Source organism: Equus asinus, chromosome 26, assembly GCF_041296235.1.
Source record: "Equus asinus isolate D_3611 breed Donkey chromosome 26, EquAss-T2T_v2, whole genome shotgun sequence".
In the NCBI taxonomy this organism is placed as follows: Eukaryota; Metazoa; Chordata; class Mammalia; order Perissodactyla; family Equidae; genus Equus; species Equus asinus.
In genome coordinates this window covers 21,290,826-21,310,343 of record NC_091815.1, presented here as the reverse complement: position 1 = coordinate 21,310,343, position 19,518 = coordinate 21,290,826, and the positions used below count along the sequence as shown (strand labels likewise).

Below are 19,518 nucleotides of genomic sequence, written 5' to 3'. Positions count from 1 at the left end.
GCAACGTGGGAGGAGGGCAAGGAGTCAATAACGGGAGGGAAGGAGAAAGACTAGAGGGAGCATCAAGGATGGAGCTGTGGGGGCTCAGGCCAGATGCTTCATCTGGTTCCTGGAGGAGGACCAGGGAGGGGAGTTGAAGGGGGAGAGAGAGAGAAAGCGAGCAGTTCCAATTCCTGCAGGAGATAAGCAGGCAGAAGAAGCTTATCCCCTGTGAGCGTGTATGCGCAAACTGGGGTGGGGAGGGCAGGCCAGCCAGCATATGGTTGTCAAATTCGAAGATCTGACCATCTGAAGGACTCAGAGATGGAGAAACAAACAAGAAAGAGACATAGTCAAAAGTTGACTGAGAGCAAACATTTATTGAGCTCCTGGTGTGTATCAGAGAGAGAGAGTATGGAGTGGAGGGAGATGAGAACAAAGACAGAAAGACAGAAAAACAGAAAAACAGACACGTAGAGGCAGATAGAGAGAGAGACAGTGAAATAGTTACAGGTTGATGGAGATGACAACACCTAACGGAGAGAGAGGGAGAGAAAGACACTGAAACAGAGAGGAGAGTCTCAAAGAGATGAGAAAGATAGAAAGATGTATTGAGGCAGATAGAGGGAGGGGGAGAGAGACACAGAGGAGGAAAGAAGAGACTGGAGAGACGGAGGGAAGCTACATGAACTTGAGCTCCTCCGCTGGCTCAGTGCTATACACACACTTAGTGCTGGGGGTCTCGCACCCTGCCTTTGACTCTCACTCACTCTGACTGCCCTGCACTCTGCACACTTACACCTTAGACACTCTTACACACTCACACCTCTGCACATGCTTTCACAGCTCACAATTCACTCCCACCTTCCCCACGCTCACACACATGCTCACATGCTCACATGCACTTCACACACACACTGCACACAGGTATCTGCACTCTCCCAGTGTCTCACACACACTCTTGCACACTCCCCAGCAGAGATCTCTGGTGTCACCATGGGCTGATATCTACTCCAGGAGGGAAGGGGCTTACCAAGGTCATGTACCAGGGCAGGGAAGAGCCGGCCGGCTCCCTGCTCCCCACGCTGAGCTGGGACTGCCTGGGTCTGACTACTCCCCCTTGTCCCTGGCCCCAGCCAGGCCCTTGGGGTCATGGGGGCTAGGGAGGCACCAAGGAATGTGCCTGGCATGTGCTGACAGGGGATTTCATGTTCCAGCTCAGCCGGGAGGAGCCTGCTGGGCAGAGGCCTGGAGCTGGGGACCCAGGAAGGAGCCTGGGGGAGGGAGCAGTGTGAGGAGGAGACCAAGCTGGATCCGAGGATGGCCCCAACTCAGCCACTGACCTCATCAGCCTCATCGCTCTCCTGGGCTCATGGGGTCTGCTAGACTCTGAACAGCGGGTCCTCCCTGAGGGACTGTGAGCGGTGGGAGGAGAGCAGGGCTGGGGGTGGCAGGATAGAAGAAAGAGAAACAGAGACCAACAGGGAGGGAGATAGAGACTCAGAGAGAGAGAGAGAGAGAGAGAGAGGGAGAGTGTCTTAGACAGGGAGACAGAGATAGAGAAAGACAGGGGCGGGAGGAAGGAGAGTGGAGGGTACTTATGGAGGGAGAGAGAGATAGGAAGGCAGAGAGAGAGAGAGACTTAGGGGAAGAGAGACAAACAGAGAGAGAGGAGATGGAAAGAAAGAGACAAAGAGAAAAGCTAGAGACAGACATAGAACGAGGGACCACGAGACAGACAGAGGCAGACGCAGGGGGCAGGCAATGGGCGCTTGGGGCTACAGGCAGAGGACCTGGGATGGCCCTGAGGATCCCCGTCAATGCTCCCCTGCTCCTCATGGGGCTGCTGACCACAGGTGAGTGGGATCCTGGCCTTATGACCCAGCGCCAAGTCGCCTTCATTTCCCACCCACGTTCTCCAGACAGACCCTCTGCTCTCTCCTCCTGACCCCCCTGTGTCCCCAGGCCTGGCCCAGTTGCCGATCCCTGCCTCCGCCCCCCGAGGCTTCTGGGCTTTGCCTGAGAACATGACGGTGGTGGAGGGGGCCGCTGCGGAGCTGCGGTGTGGGGTCAGCGCCCCTGGCAGTGCTGTGCAATGGGCCAAAGATGGGCTCCTTCTCGGCCCTGACCGCAGGGTCCCGGGCTTCCCGCGGTACCGCCTGGAAGGGGACCCTGCTAGAGGTAAGGGGTCAGAGCCTGAGACCCTGAGCCACCAGCAGAGGCTGACTGTGGCCCTGATCTTGGTCCCACCTGCAGGTGAATTCCACCTACACATTGAAGCCTGCAACCTGAGCGATGATGCAGAGTACGAGTGCCAGGTCAGCCGCTCAGAGACGGGCCCGGAGCTCGTGTCTCCCAGAGTGATTCTCTCCGTGCTGGGTATGGATGAGAGACCCCCCCAGGGCCCAGGAGGCTGGACCCGAAGCCCTCTCCTACCCTGGGATCCAAGAGTCCAAGCCCTCTCCCAAGGCCAGGGGCGCAGAACTCATTTCATGAGCAATGAGCCCCAAAGCCCAAACTCTCATCTCCCTCTTGGAGTGGCCTCTCACCCCAGACCCTTTCTCACCAGTGCCCCCCAAGGTGCTTCAGCTGACCCCCGAGGCAGGGAGCACGGTCACGTGGGTGGCTGGACAGGAGTACGAGGTCAGCTGTGTGTCTGGGGACGCAAAGCCAGCACCTGACATCACTTTTGTCCAGAGTGAGTGTGGGTGAATTGGTGGGGGCAACGTGAAGCCCCTGGAGTGGGAGGGGATGTCTCCCTGCCAGTGACCTCCCAGGGGCCCAGAAAATACGACATTCCTGAGATGAGGATGCAGGAGCAGGCCTGGGGAGATGCCGGGGACAGTGTTGGACCCTGTGGATGGGAGGGGACATCAGGGAGAAACACCCAGGAGATGGCAGGACTGCTGGTCTGAGACTCGGGGAGAGGCCGAAGCTCCACATGGAGATATGAGTGTCATTGTTGGTGCAGAAACAAGGAGCTGAGGTAATGGGGTGGAGGTGATACAACCCAGCAAGGAGGGGAGGGGAGTGGGGAGACTCAGGCCCCAGCCCTGAGGACCCCAGTATTCAGCGAGGCTTGGAGATGTGGAGGGGACAGAGTTAGTGTTTTTCCCCCAGAGCCAGGAGGGAGGGAGCAGAGTGTCTACCCTGAGAACTTCCAGGCCATGCTCCCCAAGGTCTATGTTGGGCGGAGCCTGGCATTCCTCCAGCCTTCTTGTTACCCAAAGGTGGACAGGTAATCCCGGATATCTCTGCTAACGTGAATGCGGGGTCCCAGGAGAAACTCTTCATCACAGAGGCCAAAGTCAGGTACGGATGTTGGGATGCCCTCCCCGCCATGATGACCCCCAAACTTCTCTCTGAAAACCCCATATCCCAGGGATTCGAGCAGGAAAGCCTGGGCCAGGTATGAACACCTGGGACCCAAGTCTTCACCTGACACTCCAAAACTTTGTTATGGGAACCCCCATTCCTGAGTATCAAACACAAAGATTTTGGCCAGGTGTGGGCCTCTGGAACCCCAGTTCTCACTGCTGACCCTCTAAATCTCTTCCACGAAATTCCAGATCCTAGAAGAAACCAGCATAGAGACTTAGATCAGGTGTGGGACGTGGGACCCCCACTTCTTCACCCTGACTCCCTAAATTTCAGATGATGACTCTGACTCCAGAATCCCAATTTCTCATCCAGGGTGACACCCCAGAGCTCGGATAATGGGCAGTTACTGGTCTGTGAGGGGTCCAGCCCAGCTTTGGACACCCCTATCAAGGTCTCAGTCACCATGAATGTTTTGTGTAAGTGGGAAACTGAGTCAGCTGTGGGCACTGGGAATGGGGAGCAGGAATCGGGGAGCCTGGGGGGGGGCACAGGGATTATGGAAGATTCAGACTGTCAAGGAGAAACTGGGGGGGCGGGCGCAGTTCAGAAGCAGGTTGAGAAGCCTGGAAAGAACGGATGGGCTCCCCAGGCCCACTGAATGACTCCTGCTCCCCAGTCCCCCCAGGACCCCCTGTCATTGAGTGGCCGGGCCTGGACGAGGGGCACGTGCGGGCAGGGCAGACCTTGGAGCTGCTGTGCATGGCCCGAGGCGGGAATCCGCCAGCCACACTGCAGTGGCTGAAGGTGAGGGCAGAAACAGCCACAGGGGTGGGGCAAAGGGCAGGGGCCAGGAGCTGGCCCTGAGCTGGTTCAGGGCTGTTCTGTCTCCAGAATGGTCAGCCTCTGTCCACAGCATGGGGCACGGAGCATGCTCACTCGGTGGCCCGCAGCATGCTAGTGATGATGGTGCAGCCGGAAGACCACGGGGCAAGGCTCAGCTGTGAGGCCCACAACAGCGTATCTACAAAGATACAGGAACGTGGGGTCATGCTACAGGTCACTTGTAAGTCCTGGTGCCAGCTGCCCATCTGTCAGTCCACGCCCCAGAGAACCATCTGTTTGTGCCCCCAAATCATGCCTGTCTGATGCCAAAGACCTTGGCATCTGTCCCCGGTCTCTTGTCTCTCTGGGCTGGCCTGTGAGGAATCCAGCCCAGCTTGGCATCTCTCCTCCGCCCGTTGTCCCTGCAGTTCCCCCCAGCGCCATTACCATCCTGGGTTCTGCATCCCAGTCTGAGAACAAGAACGTGACGCTCTCCTGCATCACCAAGTCTAGTCGCCCTCGCGTTCTCCTGCGATGGTGGCTGGGCTGGCGGCAGCTGCAGCCCACGGAGGAGACGGTCATGGATGTGAGGCGGGAGCCAGGCTTCTGGGTCTGAGGGAGGAGGGAGCTGAGGGCATGGCTCCTGGATCTGGGAGAGGAAGGGTCTGGCAGCCTGGATGCCTTGGTCCTTGGGGAGCATGGACTGGGGCCTGGGCCTCCTGGGTCTGACAAGGAGGGGATGGAGACGTTTCATATGTCCCTGCTGGGGTCTGGGGTGGACCCAGGTTTCCGGTGCCATGGATGGGGGTACCCTAGTCCCCAAGTCTGAAGCTCACTCCCTGCCAGGGCCTGCATGGTGGCCACATCTCCATGTCCAACCTGACGTTCCTCGTGCGCCGGGAGGACAATGGTCTGACCCTCACGTGCGAGGCCTTCAGTGATGCCTTTACCAAGGAGACCTTCAAGAAGACGCTCACACTGAACGTGAAATGTGAGCCCCACCCATGCCTGGGGGTGCCCCACGCCTTAGAGACCCCGCCCAAGGCTTCAGCCCAGAGAGAAAAGCCCCTCTTCCCGGCTCTCCCCCAGATCCTGCCCAGAAGCTGTGGATCGAGGGTCCCCCAGTGGGGCAGCGCCTCCGGGCTGGGACTCGGGTGAGGCTGGTGTGTTTGGCCATTGGAGGCAACCCAGACCCCACCCTCACCTGGTACAAGGTCGGTGTCAAGCAAGGGCTGTGGGGTGGCCAGGAATGTGGCAAAGGATGAAACCCCTGTCTCCTCCAGAGTCTTGGGAAATCTTGCAAAAACCTGAATTTGGTGAAAAATACTACAGATTTTGAGTTTGGTCAGGAAATTGAAAAAGACACAAACGCCATGAGAATTAAATGGAGTCCTAGGAAAATTCTGGGAATTCTGGGAAAACAGTGTGAATTCTAGAATAAAAGAAGGAATTCTGGATCAGGATCGGGAATTCTAGAGAAAAGCCAATTAATTTCATTAAAATTCAAGGAAATCCTGGTGAAATATCAGAATTCAGGTGAAATGACAGGAATTTTAGGGAAAAACTAAGAATTCCAGGAACAAAGACAATGATAGTCTGAGCAAAGGCCCAAAATTTGGGGGAAGGACTAGTAATTCCACATAGCATTTGAAAACCCATTACATTAAATTGAATTCTTGGGATTTGTGAGTAAGAAAGTGAAATTCTATTAAAATTAAAAGACATTCTGACAGAATTCTAGGAAAATCCAAGCAAGTTAGGGAGTTAGTGGAAATTCTGGGGGGAAAGACTAGGAATTATAGGAATGAAATGGAATCCCACTTAATTAGATGGAATTCTAGGGAAATCCCAAGAACTTGGGCAATACCAAGGATTCTAGTAAAAGAAAGACTGGGATAATAAGAAAATATTGGAAAAGGAGTCAGAAATCTGTGGAAAGAGAATGGAATTAAGGGAAAGCTCAAAGAAAATCTTTTGGGAAAGAGGGAATGTTACGATAAAGAACTAAGTATAGGGAAAATGAAGGAATTCTGGGAAGGCTTGGGAATTCAGGGAGTTTCCCGGCACACGGTTTTCGGTAAATGAGGGGGGAATGGAGAGTGAGGAGTGGGCTGAGGGTCGGCAGGGGGCACCAGCATCGCGGGCTCCCGGGAGCCGAGCGGGCGGGGCGGGGGTGGGGCAGGGGCTGGGGGCGGGGTCAGGCAGCCACACCGCGGGGCGGGGACCCTGGATTCCAGTCCCCATTCCCCCACCCCAGCAGAGTGCCAGCGGAAGGGGGCGCCTTTTCCGCATCACACGAAGGATTTCTCTGGGCTGGTGGGGCCAACCCAGTGGGGGCATCTCAGGGGGGACTGGCAGGGCCACCCGCGGTCCTGCAGTCAGTCTCCGCCCTCAGGACTCGCGCACGGTGACCGAGCCGCGGCCGCCCCAGGAGCCGCGGCGGGTGCAGCTGGGGAGCCTGGAGAAGTCGGGGAGCACCTTTTCCCGAGAGCTGGTGCTGGTCACGGGCCCGTCGGACAACCAGGCCAAGTTCACGTGCAAGGCGGGCCAGCTCAGCGCGTCCACGCAGTTCGTGGTGCAGTGTGAGGGCGCGCGGCCGGGCGAGGCGAGGGCGGGCTGGCCGCGGCGGGGACCGAGCCGGCGCCGGGCGGGGGACAGCCGATGCCGCAGCGCCGGGACGCGCAGGCCGGCAGGGGACGCCGGCCGGCCGGCCGGGCCTGGGGTGGAGGCGGAGAGGGAGCAGGCCGGGCCTCCTCCTCACCTCGGACCCTCCCTCCGCCGACCCGCTCTCGAAGTCCCCCCGACTAACGTGACGATCCTGGCCAACGCGTCGGCGCTGCGCCCCGGGGAGGCCTTAAACTTGACGTGCGTCAGCGTGAGCAGCAACCCTCCGGTCAACCTGTCGTGGGACAAGGAGGGGGAGAGGTGCGCGCACGTGGCCTCGCCGAGCCCTGGCTCTGGTCGCGCTCCCCTTGGGTCCGAGTTCCGCCCCGCCCCGACCCCGCCACCCTCTGCCGGGTCCGCAGGCTGGAAGGCGTGGCCGCCCGGGCCCGGAGCGCCCCGTTCAGAGGCTCCGCCGCCGCCAGGAGCGTCCTTCTGAGGATGTCATCTCGCGACCACGGCCACCGCGTGACCTGCCGCGCCCACAGCGCGGAGCTGAGAGAAACCGTGAGCGCCTTCTACCGCCTCAACGTGCTGTGTACGTGCGCCGGCCTGGAACCCCTCTCGATTCCCTCCTGACACTATACTACTTGGGTCGTCACCTTGACACTGTTCCTGACCTCCATCCTAAATCTTGAAACTTTCCTGACCCCTGGCCCGGCACCAACTCCTATCCTGCCCAACCTGCATCTTGCCTTTGTCCTTTATCCTTGCTCCTGATCATGACCCCCATTTGACCCCTCTCTCCATCCTTAAACCTGACTCTGGTCTCTACCCTTTTCCTAAACCGGACCCTAACCGCTATCTTGAACCTAACCCTCGAGCTCAGCTCTGAACTTAATTGTTACCTTGTCCACCGCTTTGATCTAGTCGTGACCCTGACTTTAACCCTTTGTACCTGTGTTTGGTCTCAAAGCCTTCCCAGACCCTAACCTTAACAACAGTCTTGACTCCTGGTGGTGCCCCTCCGCAGACCCTCCAGAGTTCCTGGGGGAGCAGGTGCTTGTGGTGACGGCGGTGGAGCAGGGCGAGGCACTGCTGCCGGTGTCCGTGTCTGCCAACCCCGCCCCGGAGGCCTTCAATTGGACCTTCCGCGGCTACCGCCTCAGCCCAGGTGCGCACAATGGGCATGGAGAGGGGCGCAGGTCTCCGGGACGGGAGGGCCTGGCGGGCTGCTCATCCTGACCTCTCCCAGCTGGCGGCCCCCGGCATCGCATCCTGTCTGGTGGAGCTCTGCAGCTGTGGAATGTGACCCGCGCTGATGATGGTCTCTACCAGCTGCACTGCCAGAACTCCGAGGGCACCGCTGAAGCGCTAGTGCGGCTGGATGTCCACTGTGAGCCCCCTCACAACCCCAGGAAACTAGGGAGCTGTGGGAGCCCCGCCCACCGTGTAGATCACCCTCACCTGGGGAACCTTGCCCACTGCGGAATCTCCTCTTTGTGGAAGCTCCGCCCACCTAGGGACCTTCACCCATCCCATAAGCTCCCACTCTGGAAGCCCTGCTGGGTTGGAGCCACGCCCACTTTGGGAGCCCTGCCCACTAGAGAGACCAAGAATGGAGTCTCTGCCCAGACAGGGAGCCCACCTACACGGGAGTTGCTCCCATCAGGAAGCCAAGCCCACTGTGGAAGCCCCACCCCTACACAATTCTGCAAGTCCACCAGACCTACTCATGTCACCACAGAGGCACAGTAGAGGGTGTGGACAACCTCACTAATCCTGAGAACTCTACTCCAAGTGCTCCACGTAAAGGGCAGACTGAATTCACACTCGTGGCTTTCCTGGGCACCTCTAAGACACCTCTCCCACTGGGGCCCTCTCCTACCATGGCTTATCTGGGCCCAAGTGCCTCCCCCAAGCCTCTGTCTCTTCCAGATGCCCCCACCATCCGAGCTCTCCAGGACCCCACTGAGGTGAATGTTGGGGGTTCTGTGGACATAGTCTGCACTGTGGATGCCAACCCAATCCTTCCGGGGATGTTCCAGTGGGAGAGATTGGTGAGGAAACAAGCTTTGCTAAATGGAAGTGGAGGCTGGGGGATATGGTTTCTTGACTGTGAGTTCCTTGGGAGGAGGCGTCACATCTATATGACCTTGTGTAACCATATATTTGTCAGGGCTAATTGAACTAATTGTTGAATGGCAGATGAATGGGTGGATGAGTGCATAGATAACCAGGTGAGTGGGTGGGCAGGTAGATGGATATATGGATCGATAGGTAGGTGGGTGGATGAACAAGTGGATGGATGAATGTGTGGATGAAAGAACAAATGGACAAATGGACAAGTGAGTGAGTGGATGAATAGAAGGGTGGCTAGGTGATTGAATAAGAGACATGAGTAGTAAAATGGATTAGATTAGCGAGTAGATGAATGGATAGATATGTCATCAGTGGAAAGATATCTGTAGAAGGATAGGATGTAGAAGATGGGTGGATAGATCAATGAAGAGATGGAGAGATGGGTAAATAGGTAGCTGGGTGAATTGATGAACAGAGGCATGTAACTTATGAGTGTGTGCACGTATAAGTGAATAGATGGGGTGGGTGGGTGGAGACATGGAAGGGCGGATAGATGGATGGAGAGAAGGAAGACAAATGGTTGGGTGAATGAATGAATGGATGGAAGGAGAGGTGAATGGATGGATAAATGGATGAATGGTTAGGTGGATGGTTAAATAGATGGATGGATGGGTGGATAGATGGTTCCAAGCATGAATGATTGGATAAATGGATGGGTGAATGGTTGGCTGGATTGGTGGATGAATGAATGGATCCATGCACAAATGATGGGATAAATGGATGGTTGGATGGATGACAGGGGGGATTTTTCTTTGCTAGCTCTGTGGAAGGTGATTGTGACTGGGAGAATGAGGCTACAGAAGGGACCCAGTTTAGAGGGTGATGAAACTGGGGGGTCAACTCTCGAGTCTTGGGCCTCTAGGGAGAAGAGGAGGAGGACCGGAGCCTGGATGACATGGAGATGACGTCAAAGGGATCCACAGGGTGTCTTCAGATTCGCCAGGCCAAGCTGACCCAGGCTGGTGCTTACCAGTGCATTGCAGACAATGGAGTGGCACCTCCAGCCCGAGGGCTAGTCCGTCTTGTTGTCAGATGTGAGTAACACCCCAAACCCCTGACTTCAAGGCCTGCCACTAAACCCACCTCTCTCATGTTCTTCCATATGCCTCTTGTTGACCCCCAACTCTTCCTAGTTGCCCCCCAGGTGGAGCACCCCACTCCCCTAAGTAAGGTGGCTGCAGCTGGAGACAGCACCAGTTCCGCTACCCTCCACTGTCGTGCCCGAGGAGTCCCCAACGTTGTCTTTACTTGGACAAAAAATGGAGTCCCTCTGGATCTCCAGGATCCCAGGTGAGCCCAGGTCCAGCCAGGTAGCCCTCCAGCCCCGACTCTGGACCTCCAGTCCCAGTTACCGTCCTTGAGTCCCTGCCACACCTCCTCTCCAGGTACACGGAGCACACATACCACCAGGGTGGGGTCCACAGCAGTCTCCTGACCATTGCCAATGTGTCTGCAGCCCAGGATTATGCCCTCTTCACCTGCACAGCCACCAACCCCCTCGGCTCAGACCACATCAACATTCAACTCGTCAGCATCAGTACGGTGGGAGGCGCCTGTCGCGGGGTTGGGAGGGTGCTCCCTCAGTCAATCCCTGAGTCTCTGGTTGGCCCCACACTGAGTGAGGATGGAGTTTTTGCCTGCCCTGAAAATCCTAAAGGAGACTGGATCTTCAGGAAAATGCACAACAAAAGAATAAAAGATGAAAGGGGACTTTTTGGCCCAAATAATCGAGAAGTAGATTTTCAGGAGCAGCTGGCTCTAGATTCAGCCATCATCAAGAGCTCTCCATCTCTCAGGTCTGCTTTTCTCTGTGTCAGCTTTATTCTAAGGCTCCTCATAGTTGGCTGTTAGACTTCCCAGGGGAAACAGAATTTTTTCTCTTCCTAACCGTGGTGTGAAAGTACCAGAATTAAGATTCATTGGCTCTACTTGGCTCCCGGGCCATCCCTGAACCAATAATGTTGTTAGGGGAAGGTGACACTCTGGTTGGCCAGGCCGGGTCGCATGTCCATCCTACAAGGGGTGGCATCACTTCTGTCGGAAGTACGTGGTCTGAAAATGCAGGCAGGTGGTTCTTCAAAGGATATTCAGGGTTCTGTATCCAGAAGAAACAAGGGGAATGAATGCGAGCTAGGCACAAGAAGTCTGCTGCAAGGACCATGTATGTGACACAGTCCATTCTCGTTATTTGTCCAGTCTGTATTTGCAATTTGCCTAGTCCCTAAAATTCACATGTCACCCCCAGATCAACTCTCATGGTGCTTTCACAGCCACTCAGAGACGTGTACAGAGTGGGTGAAAATTTGAGTGATCTTCTGAGCACATTGTCAGCTGTGGTAGAACCAGGCGACCCTCTGCCTTCCTGTTTCAGCTCTCAGACAAAAATGTGTCCTTAGTGCCACATTTTTTTTGCATTTTTGTGCTTTTTATTAGTGATGCTGCTATTTGAACTGGTCCCAAGCACAGTGCTGTCTAGTGTTCCTGAGAGCAAGGAGGCCATGATGTGCCATATGGAGGAAACACTTGTGTGGGATGAGCTTTGCTCAGGCGTGAGTTACGGCGCTGTTGACCATGAGCACACTGTTAATGAACCAATGACACGTATTAAAGAAGGTGTCTTTAAACAGAAACACACGTGAAACAAGATCATGTTTTGATTGGTTGGTGAAAACCTTGTGACTATCGGCTGGCAGGAACCTAACCCCTCATTTACCCCCAGAAGCAATAGTTGGGTTTTTGCTAATTCGGTGTCCACAGAGACTTTATAGAAGAAAACCACCACGAAGAATGAGAATCGACTGCATGTTCAAAATCATTCTTAGGAAAAATCTGGAAGTAATCTTCCAGAATCCTTCTGTATCTTCTTCCCGTCCTTTTCCTCAAAGGCCGCCCTGATCCTCCGTCGGGACTAAAGGTCGTGAGCATGACCCCATACTCGGTGGGGCTGGAGTGGAAACCGGGCTTTGATGGGGGCCTGCCACAGAGGTTCCAGATCAGGTGGGTTCCTGTGAAGGCAGGAAGGGGTGAAGCCACAGGGCTGGGGCACCACCCTGAAGGACTGCCCTCCCTCTCCTACAGGTATGAGGCTCTGGGGACTCCAGGGTTCCTCTACGTGGATGTCCTACCTCCCCAGGCCACCACCTTCACACTGACTGGGCTGCAGCCTTCTACGAGATACAGGGTCTGGCTGCTGGCCAGCAATGCCCTGGGGGACAGCGGACTAGCCGACAAGGGGTCCCAGATCCCCATCACCACGCCAGGTGGGAAGGGACAGTCTTGGGCAGGTTGCAGAGTTCCTCAGAGGACTTATCAGGTGGTATAGTGAAGTCGATACTACTTTTCCTCTTTTACAGATAAAGAAACTGAGGCTTAAGCAGAGGTTAAGCGTATTGTCAAAGCTCACACAGCTAGAGGGAGGTAGAGATGCGGTTGACACTGAGGCAAATGAACTCCAGAGACAGTTTTTAACCACGAAACCATACTATCTGAATGTGGTCAGTGCCACAAGGGAAATTAGAAGAGAGTTTGCACTGAATGAAGATGAAAACGTGAGAAAATTGTGAGATGCAGCTAAAGCAGTGCTTAGCAGGAAATTCATAGCATTAAATGCTCATATTGGATTTTAAAAAAGGCCTCAAACTGATGCTCTAAGTTTCCATCTTAAGAAACCAGAAAAAGAAGAGCAAATTAAACCCAAAGTAGACAGAAGGAAGGAAATGATAAAGGCAGGAGCAGAAATTGATGAAGTAGAAAACGGAAGAACAATAGAGAAAAATCAATGAAACCAAAAGTTCCTTCTTTGAAAAGATCCATAACATTCGTAAAGGTAATCAGGGCAAAAAAGAGAGATGACAACTTAACCAATATTAGAAATGAAAGAGGGAACATTACTACTGACCCTACAGACGCTGGGCGGGTAATTGGGGAACATGAACAACTTTATGCCAATAACTTCAGCAGCTTTGATGAAATGGACAGATTCTTTGAAAATGACTAGTAAGAACATTGTGCCTCTGACATACACTCTGCTATAGTGGTTGCCACACAGAGCCTCTTCAGACCAGCCTGGGTTTGAGTCCCAGCTCTGCCACTTCCTAGCTGGGAGACTTCAGGCAAGCACTTAACATCTTTGAGCCTCAGTTTCTAAAAATAAGGCATATCTCAGATCTCTATGCCTCATTTTCTTTTTTTTTTCTTTTGAAGATTGGCACCTGAGCTAACATCTGTTGCCAACCTTCTGTTTTTCTTCTTCTTTGTCTCCCCAAAGCCCCCTGGTATATAGTTGTATATTGTATGCCTCAATTTCTGAAGATAAGGTCTATCTTGGACAGTTGCGAGGAATAAATTAATAAATCTGAAGTGTTTAGAACAGGGCCCTGTACAAAGTAAGTGCTATGTAAATGCTAATTTAAAGAAATACTCCTGCTCACCTTCGGTTTACTTTGCCCCATGAAGTCTCTCTCTTTCTGTCTTTCCCTTCCTGAAAGAGCAGCCTTTTCCCCACAGAAGTAAGGACCCTTTCCCATCCCTACAATCTTTCCTCCTCTTCCCCTGCCCCCCATTCCAGTCTTTCCTTTAAGCCCCAAAACATAAAATACTACACTCACCTCCCTGGCTCTGGGACATATTCCTCTTCAGTGCATCCTGACAGCCCAGCAACTTTTTTGGTTAACCTCCAAAATTGACAATTCAGGTTAAAAGGACCTTCCACACCATAAAGCGCTCATCAATAATTAATTATTATTATTACTGGCATTAGAATGGCAATTAATAGTATTGCCATTATTATCAGCAATTTCCAGGTCTCTTTGAAATGTTCCTAAGAAGCCATAAATCAGTTCCCATGAGTCTCAAAATGGGTTGAAAAGCTTAATAGGAGACTGAGAAATATTTAAGGCTTATCCCAGATTCTTGGTTTTAATCCACAATCTCTATATCCACCTCCCAGGTCTAGATCAGCCTTCTGGAGAACCTGACTACCAGCTGCCCACAGAGCAGCCTGCAGGCAAGTCCTCAAGGCCCCAGAACACCCCTCTCTCCCCTGAGAATAGAACTCCCTGGTCTCTAACCTGCCTCCTCTTCCTTGTGGCCACAGTCCCTCAAGACTTAACTCTGCCCCTGTAGGCCCACACTCATATCCTTAGCTCTTCCTCTTGCTTGGAGGGTGATCAACTCTCTCTCTTCCTAGTTCAGTTTAATTCTAAAAGAATAAGCTGATTCCATGCCCTGTGCAGAGCTGGTGTCAGTTGGCTTTTGCTGCATAACAAATCACCCCAACCACGGGCACTTACAGCAACAAACGTTATTTCTCATGGTTGTATGAGTGGCTCACCAGTTCTGGCCTGGGCTGCAGTCAGCTGGCAGCTCTGCTGGGGCTGGCGGTCTAGGATGGCCTCCTCCTCACCTGTCTGACAGTCTGGATCTTGGTTGGGTCAATGAAGATACCTTGGCCACGTGTCTCTCCTTGGCTTTTTCACATGGAGCTGGTCCCAGGAGTCCCAAGGGCAGCAAGAGAGGGCAAGCTCCAATTTGCAATCACTTTTCAACTTCTGATTCTGTCACATTTGCTACTGTCTCATTGGCTGAAGTGAGAGACGTGGCTCAACTCGGAGTCGGTGTGGAAGGGGACTACTCAAGAGTACAAAGAATTATGACCATTTTGCAAACAATCCCCTTCAGAGCCTGAAAAGAAGGTTGCAAGTGACAGAAATTCAGCTGTTGTCAGCAACAGAAAGAATTGCTTGGCTCGTGAAATTGAAAACTCCAAATGTGGCTGGATTCAAGCGCTCAAAATTTGTACCAAGGATCTATTTCTTCCCCTCTCAACTCTGCCTTCGTCTCTGAAGGTTTCTTTCTCAGGTCCTTCCATCAAGAGGGCAAAGAACTCCCCCCACACCTCCAGCTTTTGTTCCACTTCTTAGCAGCCAGCAGAAGAGTGGCCTAAACATTCTGGCAAAAACCCATCTTGGGTCAAATGCCGGTCCCTGAGGCGATCACTGTGGAAAGAGGAACGGGTGCTCTTATTGGTGAGGCTGGGCCATATGTCCTCCACGGAGTCCTGCAGAGCCACGCAGATGAGAGCGGGGGTGCAGCTGATTCCTTGAAGGAAATGAGTGCTGTTAGCAGAAGACGGGGAAACGGATGCTGAGCAGTTGTCTACTTATAGGGACTTAGTCTTGTCCTCAGGGATACAGCAGAGGAGTCTGGTATCATCTGGGATGGAAGTTTATGCAAAGAAGAAGTCATCTGAGTTGGATTTGGAAAAGTGAATAGAATTTGAGAAGAAAGGACATTTAAGGACAGACAGTTGGCTGTTCCAAGCCTTAACGGTGGTGTGGGTTTGCCTCAGTAATTCTGGAAAGAGCCAGTGTTTAGTTTGTGTGGGTGGAGGGTGAATACCAGAGTCTATGGTTGATGGGAAAGGCTGAAGATGTGGGAAGAGGCCATATCACAGAAGGTCTTGTGTCCAGCTAAGGAGCTGGAGCCCCTCCTGAGTCCATACGTGGGGCTCAGGCAAAGGTAGGACCCGCTGCTAGTGGCTTGACTTGAGAAAAGAGCCACCTGCCCTGGGGTGGCAAGAAGGAGTGGACATGGAAACCCCTGCCCACCTTCTTCCCTGTCTAGGAAGTAGGGCTTTGCTTTGTCAGGGACAGGCTTTCCCAAAGAACCCTGCTCTCGGCCTAGAGCTAGCTGTTTTGGGCTCACTGAGTGGTACCTTCTGCCCCCAGGACCCTCAGAGCTGCCCTTGCTGCCTGTGCTGTTTGCTGTTGGGGGTCTTCTGCTGCTTTCTAACGCCTCCTGTGTTGGGGGATTCTTCTGGTGGCGGAGGCTGAGGCGTCTTGCTGAGGGTGAGGAGAGACCCTTCCTCTGCAGGGGTGGAGGGTGACAGGGAGCCCTGGGGCGGCTGCGTATTGAAGGTCTCCCAAGGCTGGGTGGGCTCTGGGGGGAGTCTCTGACTCCTTTTTCTGCTTCCCTCAGGCATCTCAGAGAAGACAGAGGCAGGGTAAGTGGGGATATGTTTCTGGAAGGAAGGCTTGGAGGCAGGAGGTTTGGAGCGACAGGTGTCCGAGGGTCAACACTCAACTGCCCTGCCTCCCTCCATCCTGGAAGGTCGGAGGAGGACCGAGTCAGAAATGAATATGAGGAGAGCCAGTGGACTGGGGACCGGGACACTCGAAGCTCCACGGTGAGTGAGGGTGGTCCCGACAGCCCCCTGGCAGGGAACTGACAGTGACTAAAATTCTGCCATTAGCTTCAGCTGAATCCCTGCCCTTTCCAGGAACTATGGAGTCAGAGGATGGGAGAACTTTATCTGGTTTATTTTGGGGGGGGGGGGTTTACAGGTGAGCATAACAGACGTAGAGCCATATTACCACTCCACGAGGGACTTCAGTCCCCAGCTGCCCCCCACGCTGGAGGAGGTGTCTTATCCCCGAGGTGAGTCAAGAGCACATCTGAACTTCCCCCACTCATAGCCACCTCTGACATCCGGACTGGGTGCCATGATCATCCCTTCCTTCCACTCCAACTCCAGCTTTCACAGGTCTTGAAGCGGAGGATGTGACCTTTCCTGGGCACCTGTATGATGAGGTGGAAAGACTGTACGCCCCGTCTGGGGCCTGGGGACACCTCTATGATGAAGTACAGATGGTGAGGAGAAACCCACCTCCTACTGCTTGTGTTAGTTAGGGTAAGCCAGCTGCTGTAACAAAGAGGCCTGGCCATGATCCAGGGGCCAGACCATCTATTTCTCTCTCAGGTAGCAGTCAGAGATGAGTGGCCCTGTCGCATGTGGTTATTCTGGAACCCGAGTTCTTCCCACTGTGTTCCTCTGGTATCCCTTAGTGTGTTGTGCAAGTTTGCTTGGATGGGCCAGTTCACTGGGGATTTCAGCTTGTGGGAAAAGGAAAAAGAGAACGTGGTGGAGGCACAACCCTCCTATGGTCCAGGCCTGGAAATGATACACTCTGCTCTCATTCCGCTGGTGAGAACGTGGTCACATGGCCACACGTAATGGCAAAGGAGGCTGAGAAACGTAGTCTAGCTTGGCAGCTATATGCCTTGCTACAATTCTATCACTGTGGAAGAAGGAAGGCATGCATTTCATTGGATAATTAGCCATCTATACTACACTGGTTAAGAAAAGAGATATAGAGAAAGAATTTTTTGGCCCACTCAGTTGAAAAGTCAAGGGATAGAATTGTCTTCAGGCCCACCCAACTGGACCCAGAATTTCCTCCCTAAATATATCCCTAGCAAATCCAGGTTTGCGTCATATTAGATTAGAAACCTCCAAAGAAAGAGAATGTATCTTTTCCATTATCCCCAGAGCCCCATTGCTGACAGTTATAGGTCTAGCATGGGTCACATACTCATCGCTGAACCAATCACGGAGGCTTGGGATGGACTATGCTAATTGGACAGGTCTGGATCACTATGTGTCCCTGGCATCAGGGAGTGAGGGCCAGCCCCATTCAATCCACTGGGCTGAGAGTGGGGAGGGACAGAGAGCCCAGAGGGAAGTGAAGATGGTGGTGGGCAGGCAAAAGCGACAGACAGGCACTTTGACTTTCAGCTAGCCCCCACCCGCTAACCCACAGCGAGGGAGGTGGGACAGAACCGCTGACTTTCCGTGTGGCCTTGGCCAATGCTCTGGCCCCTCTGGGCTAAGGATTTCGCTCCGTAACATTGCGCCAGGTGAGGCGCTGTTCCCACCAGCGTGGAAATACAGGCACGAAGTGCTGTCCGCGGTGCTGAACCGGATGCCCCTCTAAAGCACAGACGCAGTCTGCACGCTTTTTCTGTAAAGGGCTGGATAGCAAGTATTTTAGGCTTTGCAGGACATACTGTCTTTCTCAAAACTCCTCAAATCGGCCATTTTAGTGTAAAAGTAGCCATGGACAATACACAAGCGAACGAGTGTGGCTAAGTTCCAATAAAACTTTATTTTTGGACACTGAAATTTGAATTTCATATACAGTAATTTTCATATGTCACAAATACTCTTCTTTTGATATTTCCCCCAAATTAAAAAATGTAAAACTGTTCTTAGCTCTCAGGCCATACGAGAATATGTGGCAGGCCATATTTTGGCCCATGGGCAAATCTGCTCTAAAGTTTGCTGACCTAAAGCAACCATTTTCTCCCAGTAAAGACCATCCTACGAGGTCTTTTTTCTCTTTTATTTTGATGAGAAAATGTTTTGGAAATCATAGGACTAACGGAATCATGACTCACATTCCACAGTTCCCATAGCTGCTATCTTTGGCTTTTAAACATTTCATATTTCTGACATTTAAATTTTTTTTGACAAGAAATCATGGGATATCTTGGACTTGCTTAAAAATAATCCAGTTAGTGGAGGTGGGGATGAGATGATAGAGATATAGATAAATCAAGATTGACGCAGGGTTGATGTTGTTGAAGCTAGGTGAGGGGTACATGGGAGTTCATTATAATCACTCTACTCTTTGTATATGTTAGAATTTTTTCCCCATAATTAGAAGCTAAAACACATTTTTTTTCCCTGAGAAGTCGAGCAGGAGTGTGTATCCCCCCAAAGCTTCAGTGATGACCCACAGGGCATCTCTCTATGGTTCTAACTCCACCTTTGCCTCTCAGGGCCCCTATGACCCCCGCTGGCCTGAAGACAAGTTTGAGGATCCAAGAGGAATCTATGATCAGGTGGCAGGAGACTTTGACCCTATGGAACCTGATTCTCTCCCATTTGAGCTGAGGGGACATCTGGTGTGAAAGCCTTCTCAACACCCTTTTCCTACACCTGCAGGACATAATCTTCCAATGGTCCTTTCCAGTCCAGCTGGGGCTGAGCATGTTAAGTGAGCTCCATAAGACACAAAGGACTGGACTTATTCAGGAGAGGACATGGAGGGTTGTAAGAGACAGAAGATGATTCAAGCTGGGGTCAAAGTATAAGCGAGGCTCCTTTTGGGGTTGGTTTTAGAAACTAAACTTCTCCAAAGGGACACCGCGAATTGTAAAAGACATCTTAAAAATGAAAATCTATTCTGAGGGTCTCTTATGCTTTTTTAAAGTAAAAATTTCATAAGTGGAAAAGACATTAAAAACTTAGTTCATTTTGAGTTCAACTGTATCTAAATAAGAATAAATGGAATTTATGAACCACTATGTCCTACTTTTTTATTGTTTTCCACAGTTATCTAAAACATGATGTATGAACTATGACAAACATGTAAACATAGACTCTATAAAGAGAAAGTAAATAGACTATCAAAACAGCCAGACCAAAAAGGATGCATACTGTATGATTTCACTTATAGAAATTCTAGAACAAGCAAAGCTAATCTATGGTGACAGAGCAGATCAGCAGTTTCCTGGGGCCGTGAGGAGGGAATTGACTGCAAAGGCCATGAGGGAAGCTTTTGGGGTGATGGAAATGTTCTCTATTATGATGGTGGTGGTGGTTACATGGGTATATAAATTTCTCAAAACTCATTGAACTGTACACTTAAGATGGGTTCATTGTATGGTACATAAATTACACCTCAGCAAAGGAGATTTTAAAAAATAAATAATAAAGCAGCCCAGCAAGAGAATTCTTATTCTTTGTATTGAATAGCAGGAAAGATAACTGAGAAATCTGTCTATTTCCTTGCGGAACAAAATATAACC

At 52.3% G+C, this 19,518-nt stretch overlaps 1 protein-coding gene across 5 annotated transcripts; it reads left to right on the top strand.

Annotated features, from left to right (window-relative positions):
• The first annotated feature begins 1,528 nt into the window (after positions 1 to 1,528).
• On the top strand, positions 1,529 to 19,013 carry NPHS1 (NPHS1 adhesion molecule, nephrin). Of its 5 annotated transcripts, none has more exons than XM_070498825.1 (29): positions 1,536 to 1,835; positions 1,945 to 2,160; positions 2,236 to 2,358; positions 2,549 to 2,677; positions 3,210 to 3,291; positions 3,673 to 3,776; positions 3,977 to 4,104; positions 4,192 to 4,363; positions 4,551 to 4,708; positions 4,969 to 5,113; positions 5,212 to 5,336; positions 6,518 to 6,704; positions 6,918 to 7,047; positions 7,149 to 7,321; positions 7,757 to 7,897; positions 7,979 to 8,119; positions 8,662 to 8,783; positions 9,728 to 9,899; positions 9,999 to 10,155; positions 10,251 to 10,402; positions 11,751 to 11,862; positions 11,944 to 12,125; positions 13,814 to 13,870; positions 15,594 to 15,713; positions 15,844 to 15,868; positions 15,976 to 16,051; positions 16,209 to 16,302; positions 16,409 to 16,515; positions 18,487 to 18,756. In XM_070498825.1, the coding sequence occupies exons 1-29, from the start codon at positions 1,580 to 1,582 to the stop codon at positions 18,616 to 18,618; spliced, it is 3,918 nt and encodes a 1,305-aa protein (XP_070354926.1). In that variant the 5' UTR covers positions 1,536 to 1,579; the 3' UTR covers positions 18,619 to 18,756. The 5 variants fall into 5 exon arrangements, with proteins under 5 accessions (XP_070354925.1, XP_070354924.1, XP_070354926.1 ...); XM_044759344.2 differs by having other exon boundaries at positions 1,539 to 1,835; positions 16,400 to 16,515; positions 18,487 to 19,013; XM_070498824.1 differs by having other exon boundaries at positions 1,529 to 1,835; positions 6,518 to 7,047; positions 16,400 to 16,555; positions 18,487 to 19,013.
• Positions 19,014 to 19,518: the final 505 nt, after the last annotated feature.